This window comes from Rattus norvegicus, chromosome 10 (assembly GCF_021556685.1).
Source record: "Rattus norvegicus strain SHRSP/BbbUtx chromosome 10, alternate assembly SHRSP_T2T, whole genome shotgun sequence".
Lineage (NCBI taxonomy): Eukaryota > Metazoa > Chordata > Mammalia > Rodentia > Muridae > Rattus > Rattus norvegicus.
Genome location: NC_141543.1, coordinates 7,753,156 through 7,768,167, shown reverse-complemented (window position 1 = coordinate 7,768,167; position 15,012 = coordinate 7,753,156). Strand labels below are relative to the sequence as shown.

The following is a 15,012-nucleotide window of genomic DNA, read 5'->3' as shown; positions in this document are numbered from 1 at the left end:
TCCCTGTCCCTCTGTGCTCAGCCGCCCTGTTTTTGAGGTCTCAACATCATGGTTCTCAACTAATTTGGGGGAAAATATCTTGAGCAAAATACAACAGGAAAAGAATCTTCACGTTTCTGTTCTAAATTCATTTTTATCCTTGTCTCAAACTGTGGATTCAACACCATCACCATGCTCTGTGGAAAGAAAGAAAAGCCCTCCAGTTCCCTTGGCTCTGCTGGAGGCTGGAGGGTGCTAGGCCCCTGTGTAGTAGTGCATAGAATTCTAGCTTTTTCTTTTCTCTGTATATTGGGGTCAGAGATTACACTGTGTCTCTATGTGAATACAGACAGTTAGCATTTACCAACATGTATCTGTCTACTTTCTCTTGTTTAATAAAAAGGAAAAAAAGAAAAAGGGGGTTATAGACAGTGAGCAAGGGTGGGATTGAGGTGTCGGGGGGGAGGTGGGCATCTGACAACATGGCTTCTCCTTTGGCATGTTTCATTGTGACGTTTAACAGACATCCTTGCCATTTAAAGTGACACTTAAAATTCTCCCCTGATGAAGACTTGAAACAAAAGAAAAAAGAAAAAAGAAAAAAGAAAAAAGAAAAAAGAAAATCCCTAACAGTTGTTTATGGCACCTCTCCTTTCAGCTGATTCTAAGATTACCCATCATACCTGTTGACTCAGGTATGCTCTCTCTGACTTCATGTTATTGACAGCGTGCATGGGGTCTGGTAGCGCTAAGGAAAGATTATTAATAGACACTTGTCCTTTTTAAGAACTTGGCATTGGCAAATATTTTACTTGATTTATTTCTCCTAAAACAGGGCACTGCTGGGCATGGCTGGTGCATATGAACAACTGTTTACTGGATGTTTGTACATGTTCAGATTACAGGCAACATGGAAGTGATTTGATATATACAAGGGGGTATTCAGGGTCATAAGTAAATACTAATAATGTTAGGACTTGGAACATCTGATGCAGAAGGATCATGAGTATGATACTGCCTATTTCAAACCAACCAACCAACTTACAACAATTCAATGACAATCTATGTTGACCCACTGGATGCTCAGAGTGGTTGAGGAACCCAGAGTCACACAGCTGGGAAAATAGGGCAAGTAGACCATCACAGAAATCCTGTCTGTTCTATACAATAAAGATGAGACAAGAACAATGAGCCAGGGAGGCCAGGCAAGAAGTCATAGCATTTTCTAGGGAGGAGAGATCATGGCCATAGCTGAGGGAATGAAAGGAGAAGCAAGCACAAAGGGGCATTAAGGGCCAGGGTCTATGTACAATAGGTGAGATGGATTTCTTACTGCTGAGTGAATGAACCCCTCCTGTGTATGATTGAGGAGAAGACTTTTATTATAGATATGAGGGAGAGAATAGCCAGATGCTTCTGGAAGAGTCCAGTCTGAAGATGACCAGCAAAATAGAATGGGCTGTGACAGCAGAGAGTGGGGACTGGGGAAGAGAGAGGAAGAAAAGAGAGAGGAGAAAGGGGACCAACAGGACTAAGATAGCTCATTAAAACCTAGAGAACCAAGAGAGCATGCATGGCCAAGATGGCTGATTATATAGGAAAAAGAGAATCTAGAGGAAGGGAAGCTGAGTCCACCCCCTGGGCTCAAGAGGTTTAGGGTAGGGGTTGAGGTGGCAGGGGCTAAGAGGAGCCAGGACTCTGTAGTAGGTACTTGTGCTGCTGGAAGGACCTAGCAGCCAGCATCTGCTTTGATCTCAGTTAGCCCTTTGTCCTGAGTTTCTTTGGGACCTGACCCTGAGTAGGTGAGGCAATGTTGCCAAGCTGAGGGTTGCAGCAGTGAATAGGCACATGGTGCCAGGAAGTCGGTGGGAAATGTTGGTAAGAAGGGAATGACTGATGGGTGAAAAACATTGGCCTCAGCTTGGAGACTTGAGGAGGTGATGGTTAGTAAGGTTCCACAGAGTAAGTTTGAGGAGGTAGCTTGGCTGGAAGTGCTGTGGCCGAGACTCCAGTAGAGCCCGGGGAGTGCTCAGCTAGTGGAGAACTGGAATATGTAGGTGAGCAACCCGAGACAGCTATTTGTCAGAAGCCTAGCACACCTAGAAGTCATTGATTGGGTGGCTCTAGCTAAGGGCTGAGAAGGCGTCTTTAGAATATCAGAGTGCTGTGCGTGGGAAAGGAACTGCCAGCCTCCTTGTGAGAGTCTGTGGGTGTCAGTGCTCCCTTGGAGAATAAGGCAGAGAGGACTCTGTAGTGCAGTCTGTAGTCTAGGGAGTCACATCTGGGCTCCACCCACAGAGCCATGTAACCTCATCTAAAGGGTGACAGTCAGTGCCCAAGAGCTGCAGATCATCCATGCTTGACACACACGGTGGTGCCATTTCTATCAGTGAGAAAGCTTCCCTTCCCTTCCCTTCCCTTCCCCTTCCCTTCCCTTCCCTTCCCTTCCCTTCCCTTCCCTTCCCTTCCCTTCCCTTCCCTTCCCGGAAGTTCCATGTGTCTTGTGGGTTATACATCCATAGATTCAGACCCCTGGAAAAATAATATTCCTTTTGAAATTTATACTGACCTTCTCTTGTCAAGATCCCTGGAAGATACACATGTTACACATGGTACACATGTTACACATGGTACACATGTTACACATGGTACACATGGTACACATGGTACACATGGTATACATGGTACACATGGTACACACATGGTACACATGGTACACATGGTACACATGGTACACATGATGGTACACATGATGGTACACATGATGGTACACATGATGGTACACATGATGGTACACATGGTACACATGATGGTACACATGGTACACATGGTACACATGATACACATGGTACACATGGTACACATGGTACACATGGTACACACATGATACACATGGTACACATGGTACACATGGTACACATGGTAACTGTTTGCTTAGTGTTTGTGTCGTGTTCCATGTTACAGGCGACCTCAAAGTGATTTAATGTACACAAGAGCATATGCAGGGCCACATGTTGTACTGGCTGCTTTTGTGTCAACCTTACACAAACTAGAGTCAACCGAGAGGAAGGAGCTTTAGTTGAGGAAATCTCCCATGAGATCCAGCTGTAAGGGATTTCCTCAATCAGTGATCAATGAGGGAGGGCCCAGCCCATTGTGGGTGGGGCCACCCCTGGGCAGTTGGTCCTGGGTTCTGTACGAAAGCAGGCTGAGCAAGCCATGAGGAAGCCAGTAAGCGGCACCTTTCTATGGCCTCTGCATCAGCTCCTGCCTCCAGGATCCTGCCCTGTTTGAGTTTCTGTCCTGATTTCCTTTGGTGATGTGGAAGTGCAAGCTGAATAAACCCTTTCCTCCCCAACTTGCTTTTTGTTCATGGTGTTTTGTCACAGCAATAGAAACCCTAGGTAAGACATATGTAAATATGGTGTGAGCATGCACCCAACTAATGTGTCAGATCTCCAGGAACATTGTCCACCTTCCTTGACACAGGGTCTCTCAGTTGCCCATTAATTAGACCAGACTGGATGGTCATTGAAATCCAAGGATATGCTTGTCTCCACTTTACAGCACAAAGATTTTAAGTGGACACAACTATGCCTTTTTTTTTCTTCTGTAAGTTGTGGAAATTGAACTCAGGTCCTCAGACGCTAAAGGCAAACAGCTTACCAACTGAGTAGTCCCTTAGATTCTATATCATGACTTTTCCAAACCTCTGTTTCTATACCTGTAAAATACATACAAGAAGGAGCACAGTGCAGTCATATTAGCAAAAGAAGACACCAACAGAACTGAATACATGTCCACAGGCCAATCTAGATTGCAGCTTAGCCTCAAGGCTCCCAAAGCATGACCCCAGTTTTTGTTGGCACAGGAAGTTGGAGGGACATTGCATTTACTGAATACCTACTGCTCACCCAATCAGATGTCTCTGTTGCAAACCTTGGAGCTTGACCTTGGAGATAAAGCAGAAAACAGTGATGACTCAGAAGGGGGTCCTAAAGTAGGAGGTGGCCAGGATCTCTGGTTGTAAGAGGTAGTGGGGAGCTGTTCTATGTTGAGGGTTTACGGATTTATCTGCTAATGACAGCTTGTTGAAGATGGCGAGTGTGAAGAAAGGGACACACACACACACACACACACACACACACACACACACACTTTCATTTTTATATGGATTATACCTGGCTGTTGCTAGGTAACTTTTGGTCAGAGCCTAGAGGAAATGCTAACAATGGTGGCCTTTAATCCCAGCACTTAGGAGGCAGAGACAGGTGGATATTTGTGAGTTCAAGGCCATCTTAGTCTATATAGTAAACTCCAGAGCAGTCAGGGCCTTGTAGAGAAACCCTGTCTCTAAAATCAACAATAACACCCACCTCAAACAACAACAACAAAAGCAAACAAAAACTAGTAGATAGAACCTGAGGAACAAATCCTGTCCTAGTAAGCGTTACTATTGCTATAATGAAACACCATGAGCAAAGAACCTCGAGGAGGAAAATGGCTTACACTTCCAAATCATTGTTCATCATGGGAAGGCAGGACATGAACTCAAATAGGGCAGGAACCTGGAAGCAGGAGGTGATGCAGAGGCCACAGAGGATGCTGCTTACAGGCTGGCTCCTTGTGGCTTGCTTGGCTTACTTTCTTATAGAACTGAGGACTATCAGCCTAGGGATGCCACCACTCACAGTGAGCTAGAAATTCCTAGGCCTTCCCCCATCAATAATTAATTAAGAAGACGCCCTCCAGGCTTACCTACAGCCAGATCTTCTGGAAGCATATTCTAAACAGAGGCTTCCTCCTCTCAGGTGACTTTCGTTCTTATCAATTTAATATGAAACTATCTAACACAACACCCAGTGTTGACCACTAGCCTCTACTTGCGTCCACAGACATGAATGAGCACACAGACAAATATGTATTCTCATTTACACTCATAAACACACAATAGGTCATGTGCCTCTTCAAGCATACCCAGAGGATGAAGTAGTGTCCAATCTTGTCCCCTCGACTCCGTGTTTCCACTACTCCTGCTCCCTGCCTGTTTCGTTCTGTCCTGAGACAGGATCTCATGTGTTGTTCCGGTCTAACTCCAAACTCACACTCTCCTGCCTCAACATCCTGAGTTCTGTGATTGCAGGCATGCACCAGCATAGCTGCCTCACTGTTTTCTCCCTCCCAGAAAAAGAAAAAACCAAGCTGCAGAAGCAGAGAGAGGATGAGTTAATCCAGAAGATCCACAGACTGGTGCAGAAGAGAGACTTCCTGGTGGACGACGCTGAGGTGGAACGGTTAAGGTGGGCTCAAGGCCTTCAGATCCCAAGCCTCTACTCCCTGTACCACCCCGCAAAACCACTGTCTGTTCCTAGGATTTACAGCCTTGCCTCTACCATTGCTCTGCATACACCCTGACCTGAGAACCCATTTCATATTCAAGAGAACAATTTTATCCTCCAAAATCTTGCAAAGTCCTGTATATCTTAGCTAATTGCCATTTAGGCAGATGGGCAGGAAGGAATTCCATTGTGTGATTGAGGACAAAGCTCCCTATACATCATCTGGATGCATCAAAGCAACTCTCAAAACTTGTCAATATGTATAGAAACCTGTCCCCATGGCAACCTCTCCCATGTACCCAGGTTTGGGCTTTCCACCCCTTTCCTTCCCCTCTTGCAGTTTCCTGTCTACTTACTGTACCTGCCAGTCTTGTCTGGAGCTGCACAATGACTAGAGGCCCCCAGGATGCCAGGCCTGGGTGGAGCTGTGTCTTGGATATTTTCATTCCAGGACAAAGCCTTTGGAGTCTCTCTCCATGTAGAGGGCAACTTCCTCTTCCTCACCCATTTTCTCTAAGGACTTCACCAGAGTTAGCTGGGCTGCACAAAACCCATCTTATTCCTGGCAACCTTGAAGGCAAAGATGACTTTTTGAGATGAATCCTGAATCTTGGGGAGTCAGAGTGTCTTGGCTAGCTTGAAGGCACAGAGAGGCTTCCCAGTTCACTGAACCCTAGCAAGATGCCTGGTTCCTAGAATATCCCTATTTCTGCCTTGAGGTATCACTCTATCTCTGGGCCAGCGTTTATACAGTGGTGTGTGACTTCATTTAGATACAGGGTTCACCTAACACAGAATCATATACTTCTCTCTCTCCATATATATATATATATATATATATATATATATATATATGTGTGTGTGTGTGTGTGTGTGTGTGTGTGTGTGTGTGTGTGTGTGTGTGTGCGTGTGTGTGACATAGTAACATTCACACCACTGAAAAAGCTCAACACATATCTTCTCACCTTAGCCTCTGCCTCTTACTGGGTCTCCTTGGTGTTTTCCTCGCTGACTTTATTTCCCTCTTTTCTTCTACATGTCCACCTTCCCAGGGAACAGGAAGAAGACAAGGAAATGGCTGATTTCCTGAGGATCAAATTAAAACCTCTAGACAAAGTAACCAAGTCTTCAGCCAGTGAGTGCCTGCATGGCTTTCCCTCTTCCCCTACAAAAGACAGATGATTTCAAAGAAGTGAAGGACAAGGGGGTATACGGCAGGCTTTATAGATCCAGCCTGTGCATGGCCCAGCAGCAGGTAGGGGAAGTGCATGGGCCTACCTCGTGCAGTTTCTCAGGCCAGGCCCTGACATGCTCCATGCTCCATGCTCCATTTCATGTTTTGCTACAACAGTTTCGGAACTCTTAGTAATTTTGGTTCCAGAGCTCCGTGTTGTCATTTTCCCAGGTATAAGTAGCTAGTGCTACCAGAAGCTGTCCTTGCATAGTCTCAGTTTGGTATTTTTCATAAAAAGAATTGGATGACTATTGCGGTTTCCAGGAGCTTTGGATATTATTAAGACTGGAATCTGGAAGAGTCAGAAACACAATTCTGAAAATAATTATTCATTATGAGACACCCAGAGCAGAAACCCATCTTATTCCTGGCAACCTTGAAGACAGAGATGACTTTTTGAGATGAATCCTGAATCTTGGGGAGTCAGAGTGTCTTGGCTAGCTTGAAGGCACAGAGAGGCTTCCCAGTTCACTGAACCCTAGCAAGATGCCTGGGTCCTAGAATATCCCTATTTCTGCCTTGAGGTATCTTATGGGTTTATTCTGAGACAAGTTTGGGGGTACCTCATGTCCACCCAGGTGCTACATTGATCAGGGATCCTGTGCCACTATCTTCTCTTTTTTGATTCAATGATTGGCAGATATTTCTAATTGCTACATTACTGAGGGTTCTTTCCATTGTAAGAAGTGGATATCTTTGAATATTGGTGGTGCACATCTTTAATCCCAGTACTTGGGAGGCATAGACAAGTAGGTCCTTGTGAGTTCAAGGCCAGCCTGGTCTATATAGAAAGTTCCAGGCTAGCCAGGGTTACATAGTGAGAATTTGTCTCAAAACGAAAAAGCATGTACCTAGTTAAATTTAGATTAAACAGAAAATGGGGAAGAGTTGAGAAAGAACAAAATCTCAGGCCTCAGGGGCACAGCATTGTTAGACCTGCCTTTCTTTCTTCCCACGGTCCATGTACTAGCTCCATTTTTCCCTGTGTACTGGATCTGGAATAACAACTTGAAGGAGGAAAGGTTTATTTGAGCTCCTGGTTTCGGAGGTGTCAGTCCACCATGATGGAGGAAGCATGATAGAAAAGAACGTTGACATTAAGTCTAGGAGTCACAAAAAAAGACCATAGGAAGGGACCCAAACAAATGTGTCTCCCAAAGGCATGCCCCAGTAACTCAATTCCTCAGTGGAGTCCTCTACCTTCTTCCACCTCTAGTGATAACATCATATTAAGAATTATTCAAGGGATAACTCACATTCTAACTTTCTCTGGCTTACCAACATACTCTCTCCCTCTCTCCCTCTCCCCCTCTCTCCCTCTCCTCCTGTCCCCCTCTCCCCCTCTCTCCCTCTCTCCCTCTGTCTCTCTCTCCCTCTGTCTCTCTCTATATAGATCATATATATGATAGATATGGTACAATCTGTATATATAAAACCCAGCTAGTCCACCAATGCCTGTCTACCAATGAAAGGTTCAAGAATCCAGTACTTATTCAGTCCACGAGGCTGGATGTCTCATCTGGTCATTACATGTGCTGATGTAGACTCTAATGCTAGTGAGAGAATGGACTTGGCTATTGAGAGCAAGCAAGCAGGTAAAGAGAAAGAGCAAGTTTCCTTCATCCATGTCCTTCATATAGACTGCCACAGAAGGTGCGGACCAGATTAAAAGTAGATAGTGCTACCTCAAAAGATCTGGATTAACAGTGTACTTTCCCACCTCAAAGATCCAGAATAAAAGTAGATCTTCCCCGTGGCCCAGAGGAACAACTGCGCGCTGTGAGAGCTTTAGCAGGAGTCCCAGTGCACTTATACTGCAAAGACAGAACAACTTCAAATAAGCCCGTGTTCCTGGATGCCATTCCCATATGTGGATTTCTGGTTGCAGCAAGATGACAAGCAAATCCTAGAGAGCCTTTCTACTTCTCCTCTGACTGAGCCCCCCACCACCACCTTCTTGAACATATTATATCTATCTTGATTTTTTTTTTAATTTCCATCTCCAGAGAATATACTGTTTCCTGGAAATAAAGCTCTCCTCTACAGAAAAAATAAAGATGGCTTATGGGATAAGATCTTTCCAGGGAACTAACATCAGATCTGGGTTACCGAAGAATTCACCTGGAAAGACTGTTGCTGGTTTGGACCCACATCTGTGCACTTTTACTTCCTCCATCCTTACTGTCTTCCGAAATAAAGCCTCATTTTGCAAAGGCAAAAAAGTAGATCTTCCTACAAGAAGTGGCTCAGTGGTTAAGAACACACTTAACTGCTCTTCTAGAGGTCCTGAGTTCAATTCCCAGCAACCACATGGTAGCTCACAACCATCTGTAATGGGATCTTATGTCTACTTCTGGTGTGTCTGAAGATAGAAACAGTGTACTCATAACATAAAAAGAATGAATGAATGAATGAATGAATGAATAAATAAATAAATAAATAAATAAATAAATAAATAAATAAATGGTAAAAAAAAAAACCAAAAACCTTTGCTTTCCCAAGTGGCTGCCGAAGATGGTGGAGGGGCAGGTATTGGAGGTATTGGAGGGCAAGGCCATCTTCTGGGCCACCTGGTGGCCTTTGTGACCAAGCAGGTACTGCTGGGCCAGAAGGTGGTGGTTGTGTGCTGAGGGCATCAACATTTCTGGAAATTTCTACAGAAACTGCTACCACTTACAAGCCCTGAGCCGAATTTTTTGGTGCACTGTGAAAGGCATGCTACCCCACAAGACCAAGAGAGACCAGGCTGCCCTGGAATGTCTCAAGGTGTTGGACAGGATCCCTCCACCCTATGACAAGAAAAAGCAGGTGGTGGTCCCTGCCGCCCTCAAGGTTGTGGGGCTGAAGCCTACCAGAAAGTTCGATTACCTGGGGCGACTGGCTCTTGAGGTTGGGGGTGGGAGGAGGGGTTACCAGAGCGTGACAGCCACTCCGGAGGAGAAACAGAAGGAAAAGGCTAAGATCCACTATTGGAAGAAGAAGCAGCTCTTGAGGCTACAGAAACAGGCAGAAAAGAATGTAGAGAAGAAAATCTGCAAGTTCACAGAGGTCCTCAAGACCAATGGACTCAAGATGTGAACTGAATAAAGATCTTTGAGCCTCAGGGAAAAAAAGAAAGAAAAAGAAAAGGAAAAGAAAGGAAAGGAAAGGAAAGAAAAGAAAGAAAAGAAAGAAAAGAAAAGAAGAAGAAGAAGAAGAAGAAGAAGAAGAAGAAGAAGAAGAAGAAGAAGAAGAAGAAGAAGAAGAAGAAGAAGAAGAAGAAAAGACCCTCACAGTTGTGTTCAACCATTTGGGTTTTAGTTAATTCCAGATGTAGTCAAGTTGACATCCAAGAATAGCCATCACACCTTGTGCCTAAATACATACATTTCAGGTGTAGATTGATCCTTTAGATTTTTGTTAATCTTGGGATTCCATTATCATCAAATCAGTGGTGGAAATCAGGCCATATATCAGGTCCCTTGCAAGTAGAGTACATTTGGTGTTTTGATTTTTTGTTAAAATAGTTACTTTATCCATGATGCTATGTAGAAGGAACATATTCCTGCCCTCTCACTATGCTGCTAGGCAGAATTTTTCTATTTGACATTTTATAGAAGAGGCAGGCCTGTGAAGAAACTGACTTTAGGTGGGCTGTGTGCCTTGTAGTTTTAGTGACAAGTGAGGAAAAGAAAGCCCTTTTATATTCTCCACACTTAACATCTTTGTTTGCACAGATAATCAAAAAAACTGGGTTTGTAGAAATTCTCAAAGGGGTGACCACATCTCATGCATACAGCAACCTTCAATAGGTAACAACCTCCAAGATTATCTCACAGTAAAATTTTGAAACCCATGAAAAATTGAATCACAATGATTGGAGTCAATGAATGCAACAAAGAAATGACTTTCTAAGAATCTGATAGAAGAGAACTGTCAGGGGTCATCGACATGGCTCAGTAAATAAAGATACTTGCTGTACAAGCCAGACATCCTGAGTTTGATCTCCAGCATCCATATAAATTTGAAGGGAGAGAACTCCACAGCTGTCCTCTGCTCTCCACAGACACTTGGCCCCCCACTCACACGTGTGCACATACAAACATTTTGAATAAAGAACGGGGCCATGGTGGCACATGCCTTTAATCCTGGCATGTGGGAGGCAGAGGCAGGTGGATCTCTGTGAGTTTGGTCCATCCTGGTCTACAGAGTGAGTTCCAGGAGAGTCAGGGAGATTATATACATATATATATATATATACACACATATGAAGAAAGCTGTCTGGAGGAGACAGTGAACTAAGCATGTTGAGACAAAAACTCCAGGATGAAATAGAATCATATTTGGAAAAGAATAAACAGACTTTCAGAAAGATTAATCTCATTACTAAAACTTCCACTGGAAAAAATTAAATGGATGAAGTAAGGAAACACGTTTGGAAGTATGCTTCTTAAAATAGAAGATGACTCAGCAGTCTGAACAAACAGCAGCTTCTACAAACAGAGGAGACTGAATGGTAAACTGTAACTTACATATATCTGATTGGTAATCTGAAGAGGGCAACACGTAGGGTGACCAGTATAGTGTTCTGAAAAGATAACATGAGAATTTTCTAAATTGAAAGGTATGAACCCTCAGGTTGCATTGCCTTGAGCAAATCTTTCCGTCTATCCTTGCTAGACCTGGAAGCTCACATGATGAGGAACTGACTAGGAGACAGGCTAACACTGCACTTGGAACCTAAAGGATGAACAACAGAGGGCCTAGGAGTGGTGAGCATGAAGTACCTAACAGTTCTCCACACTCCCAGGATAAGGTTTAGTCATGGGCTGGGTTGGGTTGGGTTGGACTGGCAGTGGGCAAGGCTTTCTTCTCCTTACCTGTCTCTCTTTCTTCCTCTGCTTTTCCATTGCTGCAGGCTCCCGGGCAGAGAAGAAGGCAGAGCCCCCACCTAGCAAGCCAACAGTGGCCAAGACAGGGCTGGCCCTCATCAAGGATTGTTGTGGGGCCACCCAGTGCAACATTATGTAGCCCTTATGTGGGTGTCCCAGAGCTGTGGGGACACTCTCTCCCACCCTCTCGTCCCTCCCATTTCACAGGGGTCCAAGAGCTTTCTAAGGCAAACGGGGTTGAAGGCAAGCCCATGACTGCTATCAGGGGGCATGGGTGTGGCAGGTGGGCCCAGCCTGTACAGAGTGTAGCAATAGAGAGCCCCTCACCATCGCATGGTCCTTCCTAGAGCATGCCCAACCCAGGAGTCTGTCTTATCATTTATCTAACCACCAAGAAAGCCCCTTCCTTAAAACAGTATACCTTCACTTCTCTCTAGGTGTATCTAACCTACCATGCATTTGTTTAAACTGGGAAAGGGGCATAGCCCCCAGGTGTGTATAGCTGTACATTTCAATAATATAGCACCATGTTGGACCCATTTCCCATCCATCCTCCCAGCTTTCCCGTCAGACACAAGTTCTGTTCTCTGTTTGCCCTCTCCCAGGAACTGTAGCTTGGAGGGTTCCACACAGCCAACACATCTCCTTGTAATCACTTCCCTGGAGACACTGGCCGTCTATGAAGGCTGAGTTTGTATGTGGTGTTGAGTTTACACCTCTTGCTCCATCCCATCCTGCTGTGCATTGTGCCAGACTCCAGGCTTTTCCTTGATTTGCCATGTGTAGCCCATAGTGGAGCAGAGTGGGGAGCTGTGGCCAAGAGCAGATCCAGTGCTTGTACCAGGTAGCGGAGAGCTGCAGGTACCAATGTCAAGGCCAGAGTGGATGAGAAGGGGACCCAGAAAAGATGCCAACCCACATCCCCTTTACCCAGGGCTGCTGCAAGAGAGTGCAAGTGGGAGGTCACATTGCTGGCCCAACACACATTGACAGACAGGAGAGAAAGCCTGACCCAACTATGTCTCATTGTCTGGTGGCCTGTTTGAACCAGCCCCACAATTTCTCTTGTGTAACTTGATGTACATTTGCCATGGCCAGCCTGGCACAGCCTGTGTGATCTCTGTGCGTGTATGTGTGTTGACTGGCCTAAGTATTCAGCACTGTCCAGGATTTGCTGTTGTGCAAACTATACATCAAAGAAAATAAATATGAAAACATACACACAGCATTTTATGAGTTCTTACCTTTTTTGATTATAGATATTATTCATGTACTTTGAAAATCATTGTAAACATAGAGAAAGTATATAAAATTTTAACTACTCACAACTTTTCTTGTGACCTCTAACATTTTGACCTTTGTCCTCAGGTCTTCTCATACATTTCTCCTGTCATGATTTGCATCATATTGAAACATTTTATACCCAGCTTTCTTTTCAGTTATTATTGTACCAAGTAGGTTCCAATTCCATTATTCAAAGCTCTTTGTTAACATTAAACATGCTTCATATTTATAATGGCTGCTTAGTACTCCATCTTGTGGACATAGTGTTGTCTATTTTACCATTGCCTCAATACTGGACATTTAGACCATCCCCTTGTTTTCCCACATTATAAATAAGGTCATGATCAACATCCTGAGGAGCTAAATGTTCATCTGAACTTGTCTTTTTCTTTATTTAAAGATAAACTAGAAGTAACATTATTGGACCATTAATGAGAATAATTTTCAGAATATTTGGAAACCTGGCTTGGGATATAGCTCAGTGGATAGAGTGCTTGTCATCTAGTTTCACATCCCAAGGTGTGTGAAACTAGATGCAGTAGTGCAAGTCTTGACTCTTAAAACTGGGGGAAAGGGAGGAAGTGGGAGTGTGGGAGGTTCAGAAGTTCTTTGGCTACATGTTGAATTTAAAGTTAAATAAGAACTCTATCTTGAAAAAAATCTAAATCTGGAGTGGATCAGTAGTGCCATCACGACAGAGGTGACTTCAGTTCTAGCTTTTGGACTTGGCATCTTGGTAGGTGGAGAGAGTGCATCAAACCCTGCACACTGTCTCAGGTGAGTTTCTACTTCAGTCCACATGTTACACCCTGACAATTTAACAGTGAAGAGGCTCACTAGAGCATTTGTCAAAATACTGACCTTTAGGAGACACTGTGTCCTCCTTCAGTACCCTAGACCATGTATGATGCCGGGCTACATGGGTGTCCTAGAACAACCATAATAAGTGAGCAAAAACTGGGGGCTTAGCACCACAGAAATCCAGCCCAAAGGGGTCTCTACGGCTTTCACTGTTAAGGCTATGTATGTGCAGAAACCCTTTTTGCTTCATCTAGTTCCTAGAAATCTTGGACCTTGGTTGATGTCAATGTGCCCATCCCTACCTCTCTCTCCAGGGATTCTCCTCTGTACATCCCCTCTCGTCATGAGACACCAGTGGTGGAGTTTAGGGCCCCTAACTAAGTCCGACCTTAGGATCTCATGTAAAGATCCTACGTCAGTTGAGACCACATTCTAAAGTCTGGACTGCTTCAGGTAGACTTTGTTGCTGTGACAGAATGCATGATACAAACAGCTTAGGGGAAGAAGACTTTGGGCTCATGGTTTCAGAGGGATCTGTTCGTAGTTTAGCTCTATACACTTGAGCAGGCCAGGATGGCAGTGTTCGCATGTTGGAAGAGCACCACATTTCACAGTGCATAGCAATGCCTGTCTCACCTCACTTCCCACTTCTAGTTCATTTGGGACCCCTCAACTGTAAGATGAGGTTCTGCCATATTCAGGGTACGTCTTATCTCTCTCTGAGACTACCTTCATAGACACACTTAGAGGTATGTCTTCTTGGTCCCTCAGGTGCCTCTTAATCCAATCAAGCTGATATGATAAACCATCATAGGTAGACATGAAATTGGAGCAGATTTCTTATCCAACTTCTTAGACTCCTTCACATTCTAACTCAAAACACTCAGACCACACGGTGGGCTCTGTTGTCTCTTCTCCATGGAAAACATAACAAGCCAAGGGGCCAAGAACAGTCCCTCACAGATATCCTACCTCCAGTACCCCAGTAAGTTCCCAGCATCCAGTACTCCCACTGAGTTCCTAGCAGACCTGTATTATATTCCTGCAATTGCTTTATTGGTTTTGAAAATGGGTATCTAGGGCCAGCAGGATGGTTCCATGGGTAAAAGTACTTGTCACATAAGCCTAATAATCTAAGTTTCATGCCCATAGCCCATTGTATTAGTGACTTTCATAATGTTGTTATAAAACACCATGATCAAAAAACTTATTTTTTTAAACATTTAATTGGGCTTATGGTTCTAGAGTCCATGGTGGTACAGTGAGGCATTGTGACAGGAACAGAGGAAAGCTCATATCTTAAATCAGTATTCTTTTTTTTTCTTTTTTCTATTTTTCGGAGCTGGGGACCGAACCCAGGGCCTTGTGCTTGCTAGGCAAGCGCTCTACCACTGAGCTAAATCCCCAACCCTCATATCTTGAACCACAAGAGGGAACAAAAGACACACTAGGAATGGTAGGGGTCTTTTGGAACCTCAAAGTCCACATCCAGTGACACTTCCTC

At 44.3% G+C, this 15,012-nt stretch overlaps 1 protein-coding gene and 1 pseudogene across 1 annotated transcript in view; both read left to right on the top strand.

The window, feature by feature from the left end:
* Bmerb1 (bMERB domain containing 1) overlaps positions 1-12,651 on the top strand; it is a 166,756-nt gene extending 154,105 nt beyond the window's left edge. The window contains exons 4-6 of the mRNA NM_001014114.1: positions 5,165-5,279; positions 6,371-6,453; positions 11,450-12,651. Of these exons, the coding sequence (NP_001014136.1) occupies positions 5,165-5,279; positions 6,371-6,453; positions 11,450-11,562 (311 nt within the window). The 3' untranslated portion in view covers positions 11,563-12,651. The remainder of the gene's footprint in view (positions 1-5,164; positions 5,280-6,370; positions 6,454-11,449) is intronic.
* LOC148002739 (large ribosomal subunit protein uL13 pseudogene) lies at positions 8,967-9,681 on the top strand (annotated as a pseudogene).
* Positions 12,652-15,012: the final 2,361 nt, after the last annotated feature.